The sequence below is a fragment of the Buteo buteo genome, chromosome 11 (genome assembly GCF_964188355.1).
Source record: "Buteo buteo chromosome 11, bButBut1.hap1.1, whole genome shotgun sequence".
NCBI lineage: Eukaryota > Metazoa > Chordata > Aves > Accipitriformes > Accipitridae > Buteo > Buteo buteo.
This window is the reverse complement of record NC_134181.1, coordinates 32,227,182-32,251,761: the sequence shown is the minus strand read 5'-3', so window position 1 is coordinate 32,251,761 and position 24,580 is coordinate 32,227,182. Positions and strand designations below refer to the sequence as shown.

Here is a 24,580-nt window from a genome sequence, read left to right as displayed (position 1 = left end):
GATGCTTTTAGTGCTTTGTGGCCTCTAAGGAACAGGATAATCGAAACGTGCTGAATTGGAGAAAGCTTTTGCATGCCGGTGAGCTGAAGCCTGTGCCAGGTAAGAAGAATTGGAGTCCTGCCATCACTGAGCTCCTGGTGTGTTCCTGGGGGGGCTGTTCCTGGGGGGGCTGTCCCCAGGCTCTGCCCACACATGCGGGCTCCACAGGGTGGTTGGTGCTGCTGGTGGGCTGGGTGGGAGCGTCATGGGTGGTGCTGATGCCGTGCCCTCGTGGTAGACGGCAGACCCTCACTCAGTTTATGTACTCCTTAACTAAGGTAACTGAACCTTCAACACATGCAAACCGTAAAGCTTGCCATTGTACGGTTTTTGTGGCCTCTTGAGTGGTCTGAATTCATGCAGCAATTAAAAATTCAGCAGCCCTTCAGCAGTTTTGGGTGTGCTGTAATGGGGCTCCTTAAACGTGGATGACTGATACAGTTCAGGGGTGGGTGTTTCTGGAATGGAGCTGATCTTATGTAAAAAGGAAGAAGCTGCAGCCTGGTTAGTTCCTTTCTCTACATGCTTGGGAAGCTCTTCCTTGGAAATCTGGTCATCAAAAACCTCAAAAAGCTGGAAAAAACAACTGCAAGTGGTTCTGATTTGAAGGTGGCCTGATTGCTGTGGGGGAAGAGCTGCAGGAGGACATGGGGACACTCAAGGAATGTCAAAAGCCTACGTGGAAGACTGCAGTGCTATGTTTTAAGAAATTCTTTTATTTTAAATGCCTTGGTGAAAGAAAAACTCTGCAATGTCATACTTAAAAACTATAATGCTGTGCAAATACGTAACAGCCTGGAGCGTGATCCAAGTGGATGTGGTGCAACCAGAGCAGCAGAAAGCTTGTTGGAGGAGAAACCTGTGTCGTGGTCTCGTAAGCCGAGTCAAAGCACTGATCTCAGCAGGTCGCCTTGCTGGATTTGACGAACTTCAAGGGGTTGTTAACGGTGGCAGTGCAAACACTTACAGAGCGTGGCACCTGTGAGCAGAGACCACAGCTTGGGTAGGATAAACTGCAGAACAGCAGTGTGTGATGAAAACAGCAAAGCGTTTCATAAACGTTAAGGATGTCTTTTGTTCTAACCGTGAAAGTACCTGCTGTCTCGCTTCAGACGGCTTCACACAATTCACGTGGTGCCTGGGGTATCTCCTGGATCTTACTTGGGTTTATTGGTTTTTGAAGGAAAACTCCTTTCACAGGATTTCTTTCTAGCAAAATGTTTTAAAGTGAAGGAAGACACAGCACCTACATTGTGCTGGGTCTGAAAGCATTGCTGCTGGGGAAACAGAGTACAGCCAGCAGCTGCCTCCCCTGTGGAGACCTGGCTGGTATTGAACAGAGACATGTTAATTGCTCCAGCAATTAAACAGAGGCAACTATCAAGGAAAAAGGTCTGGAATTAAAAAAGACACAATTAAGCGTAAAGACACAAATACAGGTGTTCCACCAAGGTGAAGGCTGTGGTAACAGTCGGGTCCTCTGCTGTGCTGGTGGGAGCCCGTGGGCTTGTGTCTCCCCGTGGCACCACACGTCACATCACGGAGGACAGCGTTTTGGAGGTAGGTGCACTCCAGTTTCTAGACCCTTTAGCTCAGATCAACTTACAGTTTGGACAACTGGATGATACATCTAATTGTTTTAAAATCGGCTGTCACAAGCGGGAGTCTTCCCTTCGTTTTTTATTTTCCGCTGACTTTTAGGGATGAGTCCCGACCAGGCTTTTGTTCAGGGCCAGTTTAGGTGCACAAGATCGACGAAAGACCCAATTCCTTGGCAAAACAGAGGCGGGCGAAGAGGCGATGGATGTTTTCCCCTCGGGGACAGCCCGGGGTTGAGCCGTGGGTGTCGGGCCGACGGCTGACCGCCTGCCGAGCCCCTTACAGCCGCCCGCTCTTGTCCCCTCTCCCGAGACACCCGCGGTGACAACGGGCTCGCAGCCGCCCCGCCTGCCGATGCGGTGGCCGCGGGGGGAGCCGGTCCCTCCCGGGGGTGGTCTGGGCCAGCCGCCGGGGCCCGCCCTCGCCCCGCCCCGGCTCCGCCCCTCTCCGCCCCGCCCCCTCCGCCGCGCCGGGCCGGGCCGGGCCGGGCCGGGCCGCGGGGACATAAAGCGGCGGTGGCGGGCGGGGGCCGGCTCCGTTCTGCTGTGCCGCGCCATGGCAGCGGCCCGGCGCAGGGTGTCGGTGGGGCTGGGGCTGGCCGGGGTGGCCTGCGCCCTCCTGGGGGTCAGCCTGCTGCTGGTGGGGCCCCTCATCGTCAAGGAGCAGGTCATCAAGGTCAGCGGGGCTGGGGGGGCACCGGGAGCGGGACCGGGGGGTGTACACGTTTGGTGCGTGGGGACCGAGGGGAGGTGGAGGCGGTGCACGGCTGGGGGCTTGGTACGGGGCTCGTTCGCAGCCGGTGCGAGGTGCAGGGGTGCCGGTGGTGCGGGGTGCCGGAGCCGGTGCGCAGCCAGGGCTGGTGGTGCGGGGGCACGTTCTCCTTGTGCGGTGTAATCCGGAGGAACGCGAGACGGCTCAGCACCGAAGGGTCTCTGCGTCGGTGTCGCTGCTGCAGCTCTGAGCAGCCTCAGAATCTTAGTGCGGGCAAATCCGGGCTTGGGATATTCCCCCCTTGGTTACAGCAAATGTGCCTGGGCTGAACGGGCTCTCACCCCGGATTAGCGAGGGCTTTTTGCATAGCTGGAGTCAGCCGGGGCGATGGTGCTGGTGGTGCTGGGCTGAGCATTCCCGCAAGCAGCGGCCCTTCCTCCTGTCCCTACTACGTTTACCTACAGCGCTAGTTGTTCCTTTCATATAGGCGTGCAGACTGCCAGGCTCAGATGTACTCTGGTGAGATGCTTTCCCAACTGGAAATGGCACAGATGGTGTGCACGAGTGCTCTGAAGGAGCCTCGTGCGTGGAGCGACCTCCAAGTCATTCTCTCCTTGACTGAAAACCTAAAGAGCTGCCTCTCTGAAGACCTCAAGGGAGGCTCTGGGGCTGAAGGGGTGTTTGTCCCTCACTGTTAAGATGTGGGGCTGTGGATGGACTTCTTGGTCTGTTCAGTAACTGCTGCACAGTCTTGGGAACCAGTGCTCCTGTCCTCGCTGTTGGGGCACCAGTTATCCTGTTGTAACAAACCATTTGGCTCATTCCTACATTTAGCCAAACCTTTTTCTCCCTACCCAAAGGAGACGGGCACCCTACCTGGGCATTTCTTCAAGCTTGCACCCACCCAGGGCAGCACCTGGAAACGTGCTTCTGATGAAAAAGGTGAATAAACACCCCATAGTGAATGGCTGTGGTTACGTGTGCCGCAAAGTCTCTGCCAAAACCAAACTTCTGGTTAACTGTGTCCTCTGGAAGTGCTGCTGGCTGGGCAAAGCCAGTCAGTCCTGTGGCTTAAGCAGTAAAGGTCAATCTTTGTCCAGTTTCATGGGCATCCGGAGCTGGTACCTGCAAAGAAAAGGCTGAATGGCCCCTGCAGAACAGGAATGACATTTTTGGTGCAAAAACCTTTCTGCCCTCTTCTTTTTAGCCAGACCTGATTCTTTCTACTTGATTAGCTAATTCCTAGGAACTTGCGGTGAGAACAGAAGGTGAGAAAAAGACGAGCCCTTGTTTCTCCTCAGATCTCCCTTCATCTCAAGCCCTTGGTCTCCACATCTTCAGCATGACCCAAAACGGTCCTGAGCTCCTATGAGGCTTAATCTGAAATGGAAAACATAACTGAGTAATGATGTCTAGGGTGATGAGAAATATCCAGGGCCTTACTGAAACTCCTGGGTTGATATTCAGAGTGGTGTAGGTAAGAGGAGCTGGGTCTTGAAGGGCTGGGGTTGGGCAGGTGAAGGCTGCTTTGCCCATCCTGGCTTCCTGAGCTCTGTCCAGATGGTGTATCCTGACGGGAAAGCACTTAGTTGCAAAGAGATTGCAGTTTTGAGGATATCTTTGAGTAAAGTCCGTACGGGAACATGCAGTAGAAATGGGGAACTTGGAGCCTCTCTCCTGCCCCATTTACAGAAACTGCAGCTGTCCTGGCAGCTGGACTGCCTGCGGCATTGGCCCTGCAAAACCTGGGGACATTGCTTTTCTGGAAGCACCTGGAGTGCCACAGACCTGTCTAAGATACGAGCTTTAACGCAATGAGACCCCATGGACTCATCCATCTGCCACTTGCCACTTCTGCTCCACCCGGGAGCTCTTGTGCTGTCCTGCCTGAAAGCTGGGAGAAGACTGACAGTCTTTGCTGTTTTAGCAGGGTGATGAGCATGGTGGCGAGAGGATGTGGAGCGTGACACTGAGGTTGTGGTTGCACACAGCATGACTGCTCCTCTCAATCTGAAGAGGAAACCTCAACTCTCGGTTTTACTGAGCAGGATGGCTGAAGCCTTGCCTCCAGAGAAGCAGGATTTGGGCTCTGCTGATGGAGCTGCTGCTCTTCTGGTGCTGTCTGGAGGAACCAGGCAGTAGCCAGTTCCTTGCGCTTCCTCTGGAACAGAGATCAGCCTGGTCAGGAGGGGTCAAACATCTCAGTGACACTTTGTAACCCATCTAAGTGAAAAATAGTCTGGTTTTATTTCAGACCTATGACCATGTTTGTTTTGACCTACAGGTATTAATTGTAAGGCTACCCTGTTAAGTAGATCTTGCTTAGCAGCATTGGTGGAGTACCTAGAGCTGCTGTGCTCAGATGGGAGAGGGCTGAGAAAGGTAGCAGGGAGCTGGGATGCAGCTCCATCTGACTGTGTACATGTTACATAAATAAATGCATATGCAATGAGGGATCCAGGGAATGCAAGGCAGAATAAGCAAGTAAAGGAAAGCAGATTCAGACTCTATTGGACACTCAGGAGTAGGGATTATAAAGCAGGCTAAATAAAATCTGAGTGGGTCTCGTCCTCTAACTGCTGCTTTGCCATGGAAATCCTTCAGGCTGGCAGGACGGAGGTTCTTGGCCACCAGCAGGTGGGTGCTGATGTGGAGGTGGGAAGGGTTTGCTAGGTGGGTTACACTGCACTGTGGACGTGTCTGCTCAGGGGTAGGGCTTGGAGCATCTGGGCTTCAGCAAGGGGCTTGCAAAGCCCCGCTGCTTGTGGGTGGCACAACCTCGCCACGGAATGGCTGAAGAAAGATGGGGTGTTGCGGGGAAACCTCCAGCAGCCTTCCTTCTCAACCCCCTGTGGCAGAAAATACATGCACAGTCAGATTGAGCTGCTGCAGGGCAGGAGAGCCGTTGTGGGGCTGCCAAGCTGCAGTGGGATAATGCCCACGTGCCTTCACCAATTAGTGGATCAAACCCACTTCCATAAGCTGTCTGGGTTACTTAACCACAGCAAGGGCTTGTGCTTGCAGAGGAAGCAAAGATTATGATGGAACACACCCAAGATAAATGCTCAAGAAGGAACAGGCTCTTGTCCACAAGGCAGACCCCGGGAGGCAGGGAGGGAGTGGAGACAGATGTGCCCAGATGCTAGCTCCTGGGCTGGGGAGCTGGTGAGGGCTTAAGTCATGTTTGGGGTCCTGCAGGCATTTCCCAGCAAACGGGAGAGTGATATGGAAACGCTGATGGTGCGTTGCCTTTGACCTGCCTTGTGACCAGCTGTGAGTCACCGCAGGATGGCAGCTCAGGGGAAGCGAAGGTGTCCTGCACAGCGCTGTCAGGACACAGCTGGGTCGCCATCCCAGGTCTTGATCTGCTTTTGGGGAATTTAGCAGGCCCTACCTGGCCAGTACCCAAACAGTTGTGCGGATGGGTGTCACCTCTCCCAGCCCTTGCGTGCTTCTGGCTGCGTGGAGCTGCCAAACCTGGCAGGCGAGCAGAGGCCTTTGGGACAGGGTTGTTTCTGCCAGGCAAGTCAAACATGCAGAGCTGTGAATAATTCAGTGCTGGCTTGTCTAGCACAGAGTGAGCCTCCAGCACATCAAAACAGCTCTGAAATCCTGTGGGTAGGATCTGGAAAATTGAGCCTGAATAAATAAGCCTACAGACATCCTGTGGCATGAACTTGATGCTTCTGCATACATAAGAGTTCCTGGGTTAGATCTGGCTCAGTTTCAGTCTGCATAACATGCCTGGATCCTCCGGAGAGCCCCTGCTGGAACTGCTGCCTTTGGCTGGGCTTGCCATGGAGCCAAAGGTGGATGTGCTCAGCGGCAGCCACTGAGCTCAAGAGTTGTGTGTCCTTACTCTTTTTTTTTTTTTTTTTCCTTGCAGAATGTCAGGATCGACCCCAGCAGCATCTCCTTCAGCATGTGGAAAGACATTCCTGTTCCTTTCTACATGTCGGTGTACTTCTTTGAAGTGTTGAACCCCAAGGACGTCCTTCAGGGCGCAAAGCCGGTGCTGAACCAGCGTGGACCCTATGTTTACAGGTCAGGTACCGCTTGTGGTCCAGCTAGGCATGAGCCTGGCCACTGTGCTGCCTGCCAGGCTTCTGGCTGACTCTTGTGGCAGGAGGGCATGGCATTAGCACACTTGGTGTGAGTCCAGTGGCACAGGATTTTAGAGCAACCCAAATGTGCTCTAATTGCTCTGATCTTGCTAAAGCCACAAGTAGGACCTCTGGCTTCCAGGGTGGTAAGGCTGGTCTGTGCTTCACTGAATTGTGGAGCTCAGTCCCGTGCAGGGACCTGTTGGACAGCCAGTCCTGGGCCGATATGGTCCAAACATAGGCATGAGGGTTGTTGGTGTGGTGGTGGGCAGCCCTCATCTTCCAAATGGGCTTGTTTCATCTTCACTGGGCATTTAAGACCCCAGCTCCAGAGCTGGAGTCACTTCAATATCAAACTTCACGGATTGGCCTAAGACCTCTTATTTAACATGAGACCCAGAATCTGCCTAACATGAGTGCTCTGGTCATGAGAACCATTATGGAGCACTAAAACTTGGTCAGGCCCACCTACAGCAAGGCTGGGTCTATTTGCTATGGCTGAGGATGGTGGTTGAAGCCCCAGATGCTTCTCTGAACCCGAAACATGAAGTGATGGTTGATGTTGAGTTGAGCATGTGAACTTACCCGTAAATAGCAATATTAAACACATTAGTGCCTACACATGTAGGCAAAGTCAGGTCAGCAGCCTAAGCAAGCTCATGTGGGGAGATTACTGGTTTAATCCAAAGCTGTTTGATTGGCGTTGGGGGCAACCTGGCAGTATGTATATGCTCTTGTTTCCCCTGTGCTTGCCAGGTCACACCATAAGACCATGTGGATTCTGTATGTTGTGATCGCATCAGTGACTTGGCTTGGGGAAAAGGCTTCACTTATCGTAAATAAGAATAAACAAAGGGGCAAAGCTTATTAGTGTCCTTGTGTTCCCACTGAGCAAGATTAGTGCCCTTCCCTAATGTGGGCCATAAAACAGAGACTCCACAATAAAGGACTTTGTTTTTGCTGGTGGGTTGAGCTGCAGCTCTCTTGGGAGCTGTAACGGGCTCACGATGTTGGGGACAACCATGCTACTGTGGAGCATTGCAGCCCCTTCTCGTCAGCTGGGAAGAAACACTTGGTGTCTGCGAGTTGCTGCAGAATCCCATCTGCCAGGGATGCCTCGGTCCCAGGCTGCCATCTCCTCCTGCTAGACCCTAACCCTGGTTGGGGTGTGAGGTTGACGCTGCCTGTTCCCCAGCACGCTGCCTCCCCTGCTGTCCCACGGCTTCTTGCTGGGGTCCGGCCTCCTTCCCCTGCTCTTCAGAAGCATGCCCAGGCCTGTGCAGCCCATCCTCGCTCCACAGGCGTTGCGGGGTTACTGCGTGGGGGAAGGTTCTTCTGATCGCTCCCATCTCTTTGCAGAGAGTTCAGGTATAAAACGAATATCACATTCCATGACAATGACACAGTCTCCTTCCTGGAGTACCGGAAACTCTTCTTCCAGCCGGACTTGTCCAGCGGCAGTGAAGATGAGTACATCGTTGTGCCAAACATTTTGATGATGGTAAGCGCTTGCTCCGTGGATGGGTACCAGTTTCTGAGCTTGCGGGGAGGGCGATAGTGCCCAGTGCTGACTCAAAGCTTACTTTCTTGTAGAGCTTAAGGCTAATCAAGCCATGAGGTGGGTTAAGCTTACAAAATACAGTTTTCTGCTTTCTGGGTGTTGCTTGTCATGTTGGGCTGTTACCCTTCTAAAAGCAGAGTGTGCAGAGTGGCTGGCAAAGCAGCTGGTCTCGAGTCTGCAACCTCATCTGAGCATCCTCTGGGCAAATGAAGCCTGTGAGGCCTCAACTGCTTTCATCCCAAACTGGGGATAAATCACAAACCTCAGTTTGTCCAAAGGATTTCTCCAGGGCTGTAGAGCGGTGCAGCAGAAGGACCTTGCTGAGCACCGAAGATGCATTGCTGCTTCTTTAGTAAAGATTGGGCTCTCATCTCAGAGGTTTGATTTCTTTCCCAGGGAGCAGCTGTAATGATGGAAAACCTGCCAAACTTTGTGAAGCTTTTACTGAGTGGAGCCCTGGCTGGCCTGAAACAGGAGGCGTTCATGAACCGGACGGTGGGGGAGATCATGTGGGGGTATGAAGACCCTCTTATAGACACAATAAATATGTTTGTTCCTGGCCTGATCCCTTTCAAGGGGAAATTTGGCTTATTTATAGAGGTGAGTAAACTGTTGGTGGGGAACACTAAAATTACAGCAATATTGGTCTTGGGGATAGCCCAGACACACGGTCCCCTCACAAACCGTTTGGAGCAGCCATGTGTAGCTGGTGGTGGTTGTGTAAGGCTGCCTTAATTCTCCCCTCAGGCAGAAATGCATGTGTTGGAAGCTGTTGCTGGCAACAGAAATAAGTAAAAGTTCAATACCTTCCAGTATGTGAAACACCCCTAGAGCTGACAAAGCATGCTAAGTCATTAACATATTGCAGTCTTGCTGTGTATAGGGGATAAAAAATTAGTTTCTTCTCTCTGCAGCTTAATAACTCCAATTCAGGACTGTTCACAGTGAACACGGGCATGAAGAACATCAGTAGAGTTCACATGGTGGATTCATGGAATGGACTAAAGAAGGTGAGTGTCAGGCAACAAACTTCTAACACAGGGGCAATGCCTGATCTAAAGAAAGATAAACTGAAAGCTCTTGGTGGTGGTGTATCTTTGAGTTGTAGGTTTGAAGGCAGGTTTCTATGGGATTTCAACTGCTGCAACTTCTGTTCTAGCAAATTGCCAGAAGGCAGCCATATGACAAGAAACTTGTCATGAAGCATGAAGTTCAGCTCATCATCAGTGTCACTCTGACTCCCTTGAAATGCTATTGGAGCTGGTTGCTTCTAATGGTTGAAGTCCCAGGCGCCTGTGGCCTGTGTTTAAGGCGTTACTTTAAATAACCTTGTTAAAGGGGTGCTTAATTCTTCCCTTGTGGAATTCTACTCCTAAGTAAAATCAGCTGAATCTACAGATCAGCCACTGCGGGAACACTTGGGACAGGTGGATCTTGTCCTGTTTTTCCATTAATTGGGCAGATGTTAGAATGGGAAAGATCTTGGAAGCTCTTTAGTGTTGCTATCTCCAGCTGCTATGGAAGCAGCGTAGAGTGGTGGATGTCCCATGCAGGGGTGGAAGCCAGCTCTCCAGCAAGCTCATCATTCTGAGCTCTTCTCTCTACATATGTCCCGTAGGTGAACTACTGGCGGAGCAGCGAGTGCAACATGATCAATGGGACCGCAGGGGAAATGTGGCCACCATTCATGTCCCCGACGTCGCTGGAGTTCTACAGCCCTGATGCCTGCAGGTGAGGCCACAGCTGCCAGCTTGTCCCTGTGCAAGTGCCAGGAGATGCAGCACTCATCCCATGCACACAGGATGCCTGTGCAGTGACACAGAGGGCTCAGGACTCGTTTCTGTAGTTAAAGTTCAGCTGCTGTTCAGCATTGCAGTATCTGAGCTTTGCGAACAGTGTAGTTGTCTAGCTAGCAGCATCTTGTGGTATTCATAAATACCTTCCAGATCACTGGAGAAGTCTAACTTGCCCATGTTGAATCAGTAGAAAATAACCACTCTAGATAAGATGTGGGAGGTGAGAGGGTGAAGTAAGCGTCGTCACAAGGAAATGCAGCTATAACTATTTGCGGAACTATTTCAGCTGACTAAATGCTTGCAGAAGTGATGGGGGGGCTTGTGCCACTGTTTCCAGGCTGCTTCGCTTTTTTTGCTGCCTACTTCATGTGCTGCTGTGCATGTCTGTCCTGTACAAGACACCCCGACCTTAGCTGATCACACAGGGGTTAAAGTATCCTGCAGAGCCTGCCTGTGTGGAAACTCCCTGAGGCTGGAAGGAAGGGAAGCCGGGAGGCAGGAGGTGGCACAAAATCCTGTCCCCAGCTTGGGGAAGATAAAGTTAATTCAGGCTTTGCAGATTGTGCTGCAAAACAAGCAAGCCTCTTGCTGAATGGAGAACAATGACCTCTTCAACGGAACAAGCAAAGTCAGCTGAGCCAAGTATTAGTGCAGGAATTCCTCTACACAAGGGACATCAGCAAATACCAAAATGGCCCAGAGCCAAGGACTTCCCTACCAGTTTACTGGTAATCGAAGTTTAAATACACATACCTGTTTCTGTAAAACTGCAGAAATCTTCTAGGAAACAGAGCATGTTTCCAGGCAAGACATACAGTCTGGGAGGAAACCAAGCTTGGTTTCTTGTTAGCGCAGGAGGTTCCTGCTGGATAATGCTGTGGGGGAAGTGGCTCTGCCTCTTCACCAGCCAGTGCTGTCTCTTCTCCCCACATCTCTGTCTCAGCCTCTCTGCTAGCCCTGCTGGCTGGGAAGGAGTCACAAACATCAGTTGATACTAAGAGCATATCTGCCTTGCTGCAGGGCATGCAGGGCTCATCTCCTATGCTGTTTGCACATTAAGTGCAGCTGATGCTGAGATGCAACTACCTGGATGTCCCTGCAAGGTAGGCAAGGCTTTATCCTGCTGATGTGCTGCAGCAGCCTCTGCCTCCTTGCTGGAAGGTGAGCACAGCCGAAAGGCATGCACATAACTGCTGAACAGGCCCTGGATCCCCATCCTTGGTCCTGGTGTCAGAAGGCAGCTGTAGGAATAAGCATCCCCTTGGCCTGCCCAGGCTGTTTGCATCCTTGCAAGCCTCACAGGAGTGTGAAGGGAGCAAACTTCCCTCCTGGAAACTTGCGTCTGTCCTGGCCAGCTGGTAGCAATAATGCAGCATAACATCACTAGCCTGTTGTATCAAGAAAAAAATCTTGCTGCATAATGTAGTAAAATTTTCCACTCCCCTGAGAGCCTATATGCTGGAGTTGTGCTGCAAAAGAGATTTAGCCAGTGTCCATCCCCTGTGACGGAGCGCCTCGGAGCCAAGGCTTGCACAAAGAGGGTATTATCTTTTGGAGAGCAGCCCTGGGGATTACTACATGCCTTTAAACAAATCTCATCTGGATACTGCAAACAGACTTAGAAGCCTGTGGTTTGTCTCCATAACTAGTACTGACCAACCCTTTATCTGTGCTTAAAACATGGAAAGCAAATGGTTTAAATACTCATTCCCTATCCAAAGCACTGCTCTGGAGTTTATCGTGATCTCAAAGTCTAAGTAACATTGCAACTGTGTCTTATTCAGCGAAGATAAGAGCCCGGTTCTGGGCTGGGAACCTGTTGGCTAATCCTGATGCCTCTCCACTGAAACTGTTCCAGATCCATGACACTGGTGTATGAGCGATCTGGGAAGTTCGAGGGTGTGCCCACCTATCGCTTCGTGGCACCGAAAACTCTCTTTGCCAACGGCACAGACTATCCACCCAACGAAGGCTTCTGCCCCTGCATGCAGTCTGGCATCCAGAACGTCAGTACCTGTAGGCTAAGTAAGTCCTTTCCTCGCTGGGCTCGACCTGCTGTACCAATATTAAACTGTGGGGCTGTGATACGAACTTGGCTGTCTGGAAAAATTGGCTCTGCTATCTGCTGGAGTGCTAAAAGGTATTGCTGAGGTCTGCATTCTTGCTTACACTCCTGCAGGCACCTTGGCAAGGAGGGAAAGAGGGAAAATCCTTGTGCCCAAAGTCCCCTTGGTCCATGGCCCTACGACAGCTTGGTGTTTGTGGGAATTCCCAAGGATACTTTGGGAGCGTTACGTCCTCCGGGCTGGGGAAGGAGCAGGCAGGGGAGCAAGGGTAGGAAGAGACAGGCCACGTAACTGCCGAATTAAACGTTAACTTCGGACGCTGAGCACAGGTCACGTGGAGTGAGAATTCAGATTTAGTGTCCTAACCCATGTCTGGGTACAGCGAGTTGCCACGGCATTGCATGGTGCCTGGGGGGAGATAGTGGCTTAAACACTGAGTCTTAACCCTCCCAGAGCAACGGAATAAGCTTCAGGGAGGGAAGGAGCTTTCTGGTTGGGAGTAGAAAAATATAAAAGCCTGTTCAGAAGAAGTGCTGCAATGGCTTAAAAACCTCAACAAAAAGTCTCAGATGGGTTCAGATGAGCTTAAGGTGTCTTTGTTCTCATCCAGATGCACCAATATTCATTTCCCATCCTCACTTCTACAATGCTGACCCAGCCCTGGTGAACGCTGTCGAAGGTCTCCACCCCAGCAAGGACCAGCACGCGCTCTTCCTTGACGTGCACCCGGTGAGTGAGCTTGCCGGGGTCCTCACCCCGTGGAGGAATCTCGCCTCGCCCCGGGGGTCCAGCCTGGGCTGGGGAGGGGGGAGCCTGCCACCGGCTGCGTGGTGGCCTCGCTCTGTTCTCGTGGCACCTCTTTGAGCAGGTTCCATAGTGCAAAGACTGGCGAGGACACATGCAGATAAAAATGTCAAAGCCATAAACTAATTAAATAACTAGCCTGGCTTCTAGAGAATTGCAGAACTAATTATAAGCATGATTGTTTTGATAAGCACAGTCAAGTTCTTTCTACTGACTCAGGTCTATAACACCAGGAAGTGTATCTAGCAGCGGCCCAGTTACACCCCGTATCTGCAAACACATATTGCCATGAGAGCTGAGTGGCAAAGTCTGAAGACCACGCTGTAGCTGAAGCTGAAGCTGTCACTGCCATTTTTGGGCTGGCTTCTTCCAGTCTCTCAACCTGCCGATCTAACTGGCTGCTTTTGCACTGGACGGCTGCTGTGTTACACTTCTCACATGTCTATAGCATAAGGGTGAAGTCACCGCTCCAGTGGTGATGAGTTGGGGTGTCCTGGGCCATCGTTGTCCCAGCTGCTGATGGGGAGGGGACTTTGGGATCTTCCATCCATGGCCTGTGTTGCACGTGGTCAGATCTTCCAAATGTTCAGTGATGTTTGCTCAAGCAAGAAACCAATCCCCCTCTTGAGGTAAGGTAAGCTGTGCTGCTTATCTAGGCATTGGGTTCTCTCTGCTTTTCTTATCACAATTATGGAAATCTAAGTTTATTACAGTATCAAACATCTACTGATAACAGTCCAATTAACTAATTCTTATCTAGCTAAGGCCTGCTGAGTACAAGTGGGGCAATCCAACAAAAACTTTCTGCCCTCAAAAATGTGTTGCAAAACTGCAGTGTCATGAGAAACCAATGCCTTAATGGGTGTCAGCAAGACCAACTTCGTAGTGTGTTTTCATGGTCTTAGGGCGTTGCTGGACAGTGATGTCTGTTGGTTCCTAGTTATGAGACATGTTTTGTTCTTTGCTGTGTGCATGAATCTTTTGCATTGATGCATTTCCATCCTGCTGCTGGAGGATGAATGATAGGCTTGTCAGGCTTCAAAAACCACTGAAGTTGCTATTAAAACACTCTGCCTAGGGAATCACTTACAGGTTGCATATGCTACTTGGTAATTTGAACTTGCTTTTGTTCAGTCCCACAAGCCCTGGGTCACGCAATGCCTCCCTAGTTCATGCTGTCTGCCCCCTGAATGCACGCTGCCTTCTGCAGCAGCCACGTCCGTTCAGGTTCACTTTGTGCCTTCAGACTGCCCCAAGGGAGGTGAGCCCTTCTGGATGCTGCTGTGAGCGTTCAAGTGAAGGGGACAGACTGCAAAGTGCCACGAGGACAGTGCTGTCCCTTCGTGAGCGGTCATCCTCAGGGCCTGGGGACTGGTACCTGGTTGACCAATGCTTGTGCTTTGGTGGAAACCCCAGCTATACTCCTGGTCTTCTGTGTGCTGACTGCAGTGGATCTTTGGATGATCCAATCCATTGCTCTGGCAGGTGGTGCCCAGAACAGCTATGATGGAAAGCAAAGGGTGCTCCTCTGCAAAGCTCTCCAGACAAATGTTGCCTTCACTTATGAACTGATTTGTCTCTTCCTATGCAGATGACGGGCATCCCCATGAACTGCTCCATCAAGCTCCAGCTGAACCTGTACATAAAGCAGGTGTCTGGTATAATGTAAGTAGTCACCTTTTGGGAATGTCCATCTCCCTTGAGCAGGGTGTGCTGCTGATGCTGGGATCACTGCAGAGTTTACTCTCCCCAAAGATGAAATACCTTTAACATTACCAGTTGTCATGGTTGCAGAAGCCAGCTGGCTTATGTGGTGAAATGACAGCTATTCCGGTGACCTCAAACTGCCATCCTTTAGAGGCACAGCATGTGGCTGCCTGTTTGCTTGGCTCCTGCAGCATTCCTGCACCTGACTGGACAGCCCGATGAATGGACTGATCCTGGTGAGGCACAGGAGCGGTTCTCCTGCACTGGGCTGCTGCTCCGAAGGTATTACATCCAACACGGAGAGGCAAAATACTCTGCCTACAGGGTTGACAGTTGAAGCCTGTGTCCAAAAAGACACTTTCAGCTCTATGAAAGCAAACAGAAGGGCTCTGTAACAAAGTTGTGTGGTGCCAGATGTTAAATACCCAAAAGGGCGGGAGTGTGCTCCTGCTGCTTTGACTGGCTCGAGTGCATACACAGCAGACAGCCCTGACACCATGAACTTGGCCGCACCGCCCTCTGGTACCATGGAGGTGACTGAGACGTCTTGGAGCTGTAGGAAGTTTAGCCTTCCGGTTCACTGAGTTCATGTCCCTGGAGCCCACATTTGGGATGGCACTTACTGCTGTCGTCGGGGAGTTAAGCACAAATGGAAGCGTAAGGTCTGCTCTTGCATGAAGGGCCCAAGTAGGACCTGGTCCCTCAAGGAAGGGAGCAGCTCACTGAAGCAGCAGGAATTGCTACCTCCTTACAGTGGTTTCCTGGCCGCTATCAGTCTGTCAGGCCTGTCCCTTTAGGAAGAACTATGGCACTAATTGTGGCCTGGATCAACCAGAAATCTAAGTGTGTATTTCTTTTTTTTTTTTTCTTTTTTTTTTTGTCTCTCCCTAGTCAAACAGGGAAGATTAAGCCGGTGGTCCTGCCGCTGCTGTGGTTTGCAGAGGTGAGCTGCCTTCCTCGACCTGATTCTGCAGAGCCTCTCCTGCAGGAGGGGGGAACTGCTTCCCCATCACCCAGTGCTGGGGAAACTCCACTTTGGATAAAGCTTTAAGCCAGACAGACTAATTAAGCACCAACAGAAGGCTTTGCAATACTTGGCTATGTCATTAATCCCTCTGAGCTGAACAAGCCCTCCACTATACTTGGTAAACCTCTGGCTTTGTCCTAGATGTGGGGTTAAATAGGGCCCAGAACAGAGCTGCCAGCATCCCCATGCTAATGTGGGCTAGGGAGTGCAGCAACCAGCTGTGTGTGTGTCCAGCTGACTCCAATTATTTAGTAAAAGCTTCTAGCCTGACTGAATCTTGCATAAATTCCCTAGTCTGTGCTGGGAGGTGGTGGGAGAGGAGGTGTGCAGCTGGTCTGTCTCAGCCCTGGATGGGAGGGAAATGCCACTGACAACTTTGCTTTTTTGAGCAGAGCGGATCTATCGAAGGCTCAGTCCTAAAGCAGTTTTACACCAATCTGGTGCTGATCCCGTCCCTGCTGGACTACCTGCAGTATATCTTCCTTGGGCTGAGTGTCCTGCTCATTATGTCAGCAGCTGTACTCATGGCAACAAGTCAGGTAAGAACTTGCAGATGTCTAATGGGAAATGCTGTCAGTCAAATCAGACTTAATCAGATGATGTAGATTGGGCTGACAATCTAACACTCCTGAGGAAACATTGGCTGATGCTACGAACAATGTCCTAATGGTGCCAGGTGCCAGCACATAGCAGCAGCACTTCCTTGGCCATCTAGAAATTGGGCTGCAAATAGATAACTTAAAAGCATTTCTAGCCTTCTCAGTGCACAACAGTGACAGAAGTGGATTCCTGTAGGAGAACGTACTTCTCAGCTCATTCAGCTGATGAAAGAACAAGCCTGGCTTACCAACCCAGCCTCCATAGAAAGCAGCAGGTCTGTGCCATTGCACAAATCTGTGCATCTCTGCAGGGTCCCAACAGTTTTCTAATCTGAACAGAGCTTTCTCGAGGGGATGGAGCTACTTGAGCGCAGCTTGTTCACAAGTGAAATGCAGTTGCTGTGTTCTTGCAGAAGGGACACAGACACGGTGGCCGCTTCTCAACCCAGTCTGAGCTCTGTCTTTTCCTGAAACTCGCTTGGTTTCTCTGCAAACTACTCCAAATAGCTCTGGCAGTTAAACCTTCAGGGCCTTTGTGAGTCTGGGCTTACTGAGAAGCGAAGACCTTTGAAGCCTGCAGGGAGCTGGCAGCTGGGTAGAAGTTGGCCAGTGGTGGGGCGGGCAGTGAAGGTGCCTGGCTGGCACACGAGTCTGATCTGAGCTGTAAGGACAGAATATAAAGCAGCTAAAACACTTGATGGAGATCTGTGGCTCCGGCTCCAAAACATTCATCTGATAACACTAAGCTCTCTAAAAGCTTTAGCTCTTGAAGTAGAGATCTAGCTCCCTACCCTAACCTATATCAAAGCAAGCTTATTTAGTTTTGCACTACAGTCAAACGGCTTGAGCTAGCTCTAAAGCTACAGAAGTGAAGAGGCTACTTGTGGGGATAAAAAGGCAATACTGTGGATGAGAGCGGGCTAAGGGGAGAGCACGTGCGAGGGACTGCTTTTGCGCAACCTCCTGTAACTGCCCTTACAGAAACACTAACACAAACCCACTTTAAATAGTGCCAGGGTTCTCAGAGTATCATGTAATTGGATTTTAACCAAGCCTACAACTGCTTAATTGACTTAAACATATGATCCCAAATCCCCTTGTTCCTCCGCACACTTCCCTGCAGGGTGGGAGCGATGCTAGGACCCGAGGGCTCAGAGTTAAACCCTTACTGTGCTCCAGGGATGGTCAGGCTTTGTGTGCTGAACCTCTCTGCTCCGGCAACAGCAAGTGGTTGCTGGCAAACAGACTTCACTCTGCTGCATAGCACAGGCATATCTGAAAAATGTCTGTATTTGCTAGGCAGCTATTTGTAAGACCTTATGCAGCCCTGGGCTGGCATTTCCTCACCCTGCTTTGTGCAAGTCTTAATTCCTGGTATCAAAGAGCCTCAACCATGCCAGAAAGGGCAGGGAAGAAAGGAAAGCTTTTCAGGAAGAAAAGCTGGAATTTAAATTCACTCAAGTCAACTGAATATCTGCTTGTGAAATATCCCAAACCCAAGCGTAAGCCAGCTGTATTTGGGTGCTCAGCCAAAAGTGTCATGAAGTGCAAGAACTAAAAATCAACCGCAGGAAGTGCCTGACTACCTGGAAAGTGATTAAAAACCCTCAATAACCTTATAAATCTCTAAGGAAGCTGCGCAACAGCACATGAAAGTCTCTGCCTAATGAACGGATAAGAGCTGGAAGACAGCAATTTGCAGCCAAGGTGTGTTCCTCATTTGATTGAAGTGTTGCTGATCTAGCAATGATTGCTTAATCATGCACAGTCCTCCCTCTTGAAGTCACAGGCGATGTCAGAGGGGACACTGAGCGGGGGCATTGACTGCACCTTCACCTGCCTGTCAGTGTGAAGGTCTCCCTGAACCCAGCTCCTGCCTGGAGTATCTTGTGTGCCACTGGCTTCTGGAGGGAGCAGTGTGCTCTAAACCCAGTCCAGATGAGGTACTGTGAAACGCTTAAATCTTAGTCTAGCTTATAGTGGAGCCAGTTTGAAATGCATCTGTTGGACCCACAGTTCTAAAAAATGCATAAATCTGTACAGGTGTAAAACATGCCCAGATGCAGCATTGTAGCTCTCCTCTGCTAACATGGCCTAAAGCCTGTACACCACAGGCTTTGACACTTTTAAAAGGCAAACAGACCATTTTAAAACTGGCTTGACACTGACCAAAATCTTAAATAGGACTTAGTTTAACCTAAGTTTTGAAATCTTCATTAAAAACTAGATTCTAGTTAAACAGTGATTTAAAATCTCCTCCTAAAATTGGAACCTTCATGGAAGTCATGTCCAAGTGCACCATAAACTAGCCTGATTGTTTTCTAGGAAAGATGCTCTTTATTTTGGAGTAGCAATAAAAAGAACTCTAACAGTAATAAGGCCAACCAGGCCACCCCTGGCAAAAATCTGCCTCCAGTTAAGGGGACGGTGTTGCGGGAAGCCAGACTGTAGGTGGGTACCCAGTCCAGGTAACACATTTTTCTCTCATCCTGATGTGATTAAACTTTGCTTAAAACCAATCAAATGGAAATGTTTACTGTCCACATCTACCAGACATGCCCTCTTGGCAAGACTTGATAGAATGATGTTGTCTCATGGCTTTATTCAAGGCAATTTAGATGTCTTAATACTCACACTTAAGCAGGCTGCAAGCACATGCTCTTGTTGTTTCTCCTGGTGTACCTGATCTGCAGCCCTGACAATATCAGCAGGGATCAGGGTGAAAAGTGGGATTGGTGTGAGGAAACACTTTTCTTGCCTCTTTTTCCCCTTCTAAGTGCTTGAGATCCAGAGGTAAGTTTCTGAACGGGTAAAAACTCATGGGGGTAACAGAGGTAGTCAACTGGTGCGTGTCACTCCCCTCCTGCATGCAGGGAGCCTCAACGGAAAGGCTTTCAAGAGGGAATTTCTGATGTATAAAATATCTGGGTTTGTATTACAGGGTCACAAAATCACTGAATCATTGAGGTTGGAAGGGATCTCTGGAGGTCATCTAGTCCACCCCCCCTGCTCAAGCAGGGTCACCTAGAGCCGGTTGCCCAGGACCATGTCCAGACCTCTCTTGTCTCAATATCTCCAAGGATGGAGATTCTCCAACCTCCCTGGGCACCCTGTTTCAGTTTTTACAGTTTTCACAGTAAAAAAAAAAAAAAAAAAAAAAAAAAAAAGTGCTTCCTAATGTTCAGATGGAACCTCCTGTGTTTAAGTCTGTGCCTGTTGGCTCTTGTCCTGTCCCCTGGACACCACTGAGAAGAGCCTGGCTCTGTATTTACACCCTCCCTTCAGATACTTGTATGCATTGGTAAAATCCCCCTGAGCCTTCTCTTCTTCATGCTAAACAGTCCCAGCTCTCTTGGCCTTTGCTCACGTAAAAGATGCTCCAGTCCCTTAATTATTTTAGTGGCCCTTTGCTGGATTCTTTCCAGTAGCTCCATCTCTCTTGTCCTGGGAAGCCCAGAACTGGACACAGTACTCCACGTGTGGCCTCACCAGTGATGAATAGAGGGGAAGGATCACCGCCCTCGACCTGCTGGCAGCACTCCTAATGCAGCCCAGGAAACAGTTAGCTGCCTTTGCCACATGGGCACATTGTTCACTCACATTCAAATTGGTGTCCATCAAGACCCTCAGGTCCTTTTCTGCCAAGGTGCTTAAGAGTTGAGTGACACTTAGCATGTACTGGTGCATGGAGTGGTTCTTCCCCAGGTGCAAGACTTTGCACATCCTCTTGTTGAACCTCCTGAGGTTCCTGCCAGCCCATTTCTCCAGCCTGTTGAGGTCCCTCTGGAGGGCAGCATGACCCTCTGATGTATCAGCCACTCCTCCCAGTTTTGTGTCATCAGCAGATTTGCAGATCACTAATAAAGATGTTAAACAGGATTGGACCCAGTATCGACCCCTGGGGTACACTGCTAGTTTCTGGCCTCCAAACAGACTTCATGCCACTTCTCATGACCCTCTGGGCCTGGCTGTTCAGCCAGTTTTCAGTCCACCTCAACTGTCCACTCATCCAGCCCATACTTCATAGCTTCTCTATGAGGTTCTCCTGGGAGACGGTGTTGAAAACCTTACTGAAGTCCAGGTAGACAATATCCACTGCTCTCCCCTCATCTACCAAGCCAGTCATTTCATCATAGAAATTTATCAGGTTGGTCAAGCATGATTTCACCTTGGTGAAGCCATGCTGACTACTGATGATTTTCTTGTCCTTCATGTGGCTGGAAATAGTTCCTAGGATTAGCTGCTCCATCACCTTCCCAAGGATTGAAGGGAGGCTGACTGGCCTCCTGCAGTTCCCCAGGTCTTCCTTCTTGAAATCCTTCAAGACAGGAGTGACATTTGCTTTCCTCCAGTCTTTGGGCACCTCTTCCAATTGCCAGGACTGTTCAAGGATGATGGGGAGTGGTCTTGCTGTGATATTAGCCAGCTCCCTCAGCAGTTGTGGGTGCATCCCATCAGGGTCCATGGATTTATGTATGTCTAGGTTGCTTAAGTATTCTCCAACCTCAACCTCTTCCACCAAGGGTACCTTTTCCTTGCTCCAGAATTTTCCCTGGTCTCTGGGGTCCCCTGCCTCCTTCAGCAACAGGCCCACGTGTTCCCTAGTCTTCCTTTTGTCACCCGTGTACTTATAGAAGCCCTTCTTGTTGTCTCTGACATCGCTGGCCAGATTCAATTCCAGTTGGTCTTTGGCTTTCCTAATTTCATCCCTGCATGCTGGGAGAGTGCTCCTGTATTCCTGCCAGGTTATCTGTCCCTGCTTCCACCTTCTGTATGCTTTCTTTTCGCGTTTGAGTGTGGCCAGGAGCTGTCTGCTCATCCACATAGGCCTGCTGGCATTTCTGCCTGACTTGGGATGCTTGTTGGGATGGACTACTCTTGAGCTTGGAGGAGGTGATCCTTGAATATCAACCAGCTTTTTTGCCCTGATTATCTCCCCCCACCTGAGCTCTGTAGTCACTTTTGATACTTTCCAGGTGGCCCTGGTGGTATCCTTGGTGCCCACACAGAAGAAGTAGCGGGTAATAGCCAAAGGGTTGGATAAGCCTTGCAGTCCCTCCACAACACCCCAGATCCAGGTCCCTAGCAAGCAGCAGATGTCTCTAGATGGGTGGGCAGGTGGGTGCCTATGTCCCCAGCAGTGGGAAATGACCCACTACTGTCACTTGCTGCTTCCTCCAGGGGGTCTTGCGTGATTTAGGGTTGGGGGGGCCACATGATCTGCATGAAAGCATATCTGGTTCCTCTTCAACTTTGAGGGTGGTGAACCTATTTTGTAGATGTAAACCTTTAGGTGGAGCAGGAGCCTTCCTCTTGGTGCCAGAAGGCACCAGCTTCCACCCTTCCCCTTCCCCAGAGGTTGTGCTTACCTTTATACTAGGGATGGGTGCTGTCTGTGTCTCTACTGCAGCTGGGGTCTGGGGGTCTTCAAGATGTCATGTCTCTGAGAAGACCCTGTCTGTCTCCCTTTCATCTTTGATGCTGTGCAGCATGCTGACTTTGTCCCGTAGCTCCTCCACTTGTTGACACAGCTCTTTAGGCTGGGCGTTTGGGAGATGTTACAAGTGTCGGTGAGCAGGAATGGAAGTAACTTCATTTTGTTAGGGGAGGAGATGCAAAAATCTTCAATTTAAGAAGCCTTTAGAAAAGGGTTCTTAGCCCCGTTAATGTCCACGAGGTTTGGGGCACGCAGATCCCAAGTGGGCATGTGGTGACCCCTGCGCACTGTAAGATCTGAGCACAGTGCCACCGCCGAGTGCGTGGCTGTAACCGCTGTCCTCTCCTCTTCAGAGAACCGCTGCCGAGAAGAGCCCAAGCCACCCCACCACACAGAGCAAACCGCCCTCCTCCTCCGAGACAACGCCGCTCCTACACGATGCTGACACCCTGAGCCAGGACGATGCCGAAGCCTGAGCCAATGCCACCGGGACACGTCAGTGCTGAGGGTGAGACCTGCTTTGGGTTCCCAGAGGTCTCCGCAAGGTGAAGTCGTCCTGGGCAACTCAGCGGAGACCCTGCACACCACAGCAAAGCCACGGGACAGCACTGCTGCACCAGCACTCCCACACTGGGGCACGGGAGACCTCATCCAGACACCCGAAACACAGTGTTCAAGAACCCTTGTCCCCAAGGTGCCGGCCTTTGCCACAGCCTCTCTCCCCGTGGGCCAGCAGGAATGAAGATGGTCATTATTTTGCAATTTAAAACTGCCTATTGCTAGGAGTAAAAGGCACTTTAATAGGAGCCTTTAAAATAAATGAGGTTTGTATACGTAGCACTGATGGGATTTAGTGATCTTTTTAAAAGCCACCGTTCATCTCACGCGAATGGGGCTTGCTATCCTGAAGCCACTTATGGTTTTATTGCCACTTGATGTGACTGGACTACACCGCAAATCAATTCTGGGTGCTGTCACTTCAATGATGCTTCTTCCCAGGGTACCTGGAGCCTGCCCAGCTTTGCTCCAGCCTTTGCATGTGTTGGAGAGTACAGTGGTGACTTTTAAAGCCCCAGTTCTGTGCCATGACCTTGTGCTCCAGTGATTCCAGCCCACAGCCCTTTTACTTAGCCTCTCCTTGCTTTAGGTGACTGCATGAGATGAGCCTTGCCAAAAAACTCGGTGGTACATCTGACCTGTCACTCAGCTCCTGACAGTTGTCCCTGCTGCCTGCTCAGCCGTCCAGGGTCAGCTCTTCTGGCCATGCACCATCGGTGCTGGGGGCCATCGCATCGCTCTGGCCGTGCTGCCTGCATGCGGGAAGGGCACAGGCAGAAGTTTGACCCTGTCCTTGAACGTTAAGGAAGAAACTTGTGCTTTTGAGATGGAGGAAGCTATGTGCAATCGTGAAAGTAACCATGGCCTTAGTAGGTTTTGATTAAAAAATTGCAGATTTCTGAAATTGATGTCTTGGGAGATCTGAGTGGGTTGGGGTTGCTCTTCAGCAGGAAAGAAGCCCAAAGCCCAGGGATAGTGTTGGCTAACTACCAATGAGTAGTTGTCTACCACCCCTGCCTTCCCTGCTTCCAACCAGGAGCTGGGGTAGCCCTTGGGAAAACCAAAGGGGCCAGTGCTGGTGCCTCTGGCAAGGACAAAACAGAGTGGGGGGAGTCTCTGGTCTCTCTTGGACCTGGGGACTTGTTGCACTGCGTGTGGCACGGATACTGTCGTGGTCTAGAAACCGTTGCAATTGTCTAGGACAGCCCTGTGACCTTCTGGGGGGTAGGCACTACTTTTCCTCTTACGTCTCTGTCCCTCTTGCTAGGCAGGAAGGTCACAGGAGCTAAAACCAACACCAGCAGTTCCTGCGCTGGTGCATTCCTGACTGGCCGTGTCCCCAGTCCTGCAGCAGGGCTTGGGCTGTCTTGTCATGGAAACAGCTGTGACATAGCCCTGGTCACGAAGGGGAAGGGTAGCGGCTACCCAGAACTTGGTCCACAGGCTGGACTTGCCTAGATGCCCAAAGCGAGTCTCACAGTTAAGGGGGGACAAGCCAAGTCCCTTCTTGTGGCCAGTACTGCTGGATTATTTCCGTGGCATGAGTCCTCGCTGGGGGTGCTGCTTAAACTACAGCTGTAAACTCTGTCTGGCCTTGAATCCAAAATTGTCCACCTGCAAACAGTGGCTCACAACCTGCAGCCTCAACCGAAATGGGAGGAGGGCAGAGGCACCGTCTCAGACAAGGCACCAGAGAACGCTTGACCCACCGACTCACACGACAAGACCCGGCGGCATTCGGCAAAGCTAACGGTAGCTCAAAGATAACTACCCCGGGCTCACCTGCCTGAGGCTTTAATGATGTACTGGTGCTAATTGCTGTCGTACAGGTGAAAACAAATAAAATACTGGAATACTGGTCCTAGGGCAAGCTTTTTTTTTGTTTGGTTTTTTTTTTTTTTTGGTCTTTGCAGAAAAATATGTTGCAAGGGCTCTTATTTTTAGTACAGGTCTGCACGTTGCAGTAGTCAGCCTTTGTCCTGGGGGGGGTCCTGGCTGCCCTGGGGGTGTTCGGGGCGAGCGGGGGGTCGGGGCGCTGCGGCGCTGCGGCGCGGCCGCCGGGGGGCGCTGTGGGGCCGCGGACGCGCCGGGCCGGGCCCGGTGAGGGAGGGAGGAGGGAGGAGACCGCGGCCGGGCAGCGGGGCAGGGGCACAGGGAGGCGGGGGACGGTGCTGCCCCCCGCGTCCCCTCCCCGGCTTGGTGGCTTCAGGAGGCGGCCGGGGGGGGGCAAGGAACAAGGCCGGCAGCCCCCAGGCAGCCTTGGGGCGGACTCACCGCTGCCCTGCCCGGCTAGGCCGGGCGCCGAGCCCTCCTTACCTGGGGGAGCGTGAGGTGACCCAGCCGGGAGGGACCCTCACCTATAGCCGAGGTGCCTGCGCACACACAATCCGTGCGTTAACCTCAGGGCGCTTTGCAAACCCTGCTCGGGGCGGCCCGGTGAAGATGGGGAAGCCGAGGCAGGGGCGGAGGGCCCCAGGTCCCGGCCTGCTCACCCGAGCCTGGATGGGCGCAGGAGGCCCGGCAGGCCCTTTTCCAGCCTCTGCGGCCCCGGCTCGCCTGATTTACACCACTGC

At 51.2% G+C, this 24,580-nt stretch overlaps 1 protein-coding gene across 1 annotated transcript; it reads left to right on the top strand.

The window, feature by feature from the left end:
• The first annotated feature begins 2,104 nt into the window (after positions 1 to 2,104).
• Positions 2,105 to 22,283, top strand: SCARB1 (scavenger receptor class B member 1). Its single transcript, XM_075041440.1, has 12 exons — positions 2,105 to 2,313; positions 6,236 to 6,393; positions 7,812 to 7,953; positions 8,410 to 8,613; positions 8,928 to 9,023; positions 9,632 to 9,744; positions 11,668 to 11,834; positions 12,486 to 12,604; positions 14,271 to 14,344; positions 15,278 to 15,329; positions 15,806 to 15,952; positions 21,803 to 22,283. Exons 1-12 carry the CDS (start codon positions 2,194 to 2,196, stop codon positions 21,923 to 21,925), a joined length of 1,515 nt encoding a protein of 504 aa, XP_074897541.1. The 5' UTR covers positions 2,105 to 2,193; the 3' UTR covers positions 21,926 to 22,283.
• Positions 22,284 to 24,580: the final 2,297 nt, after the last annotated feature.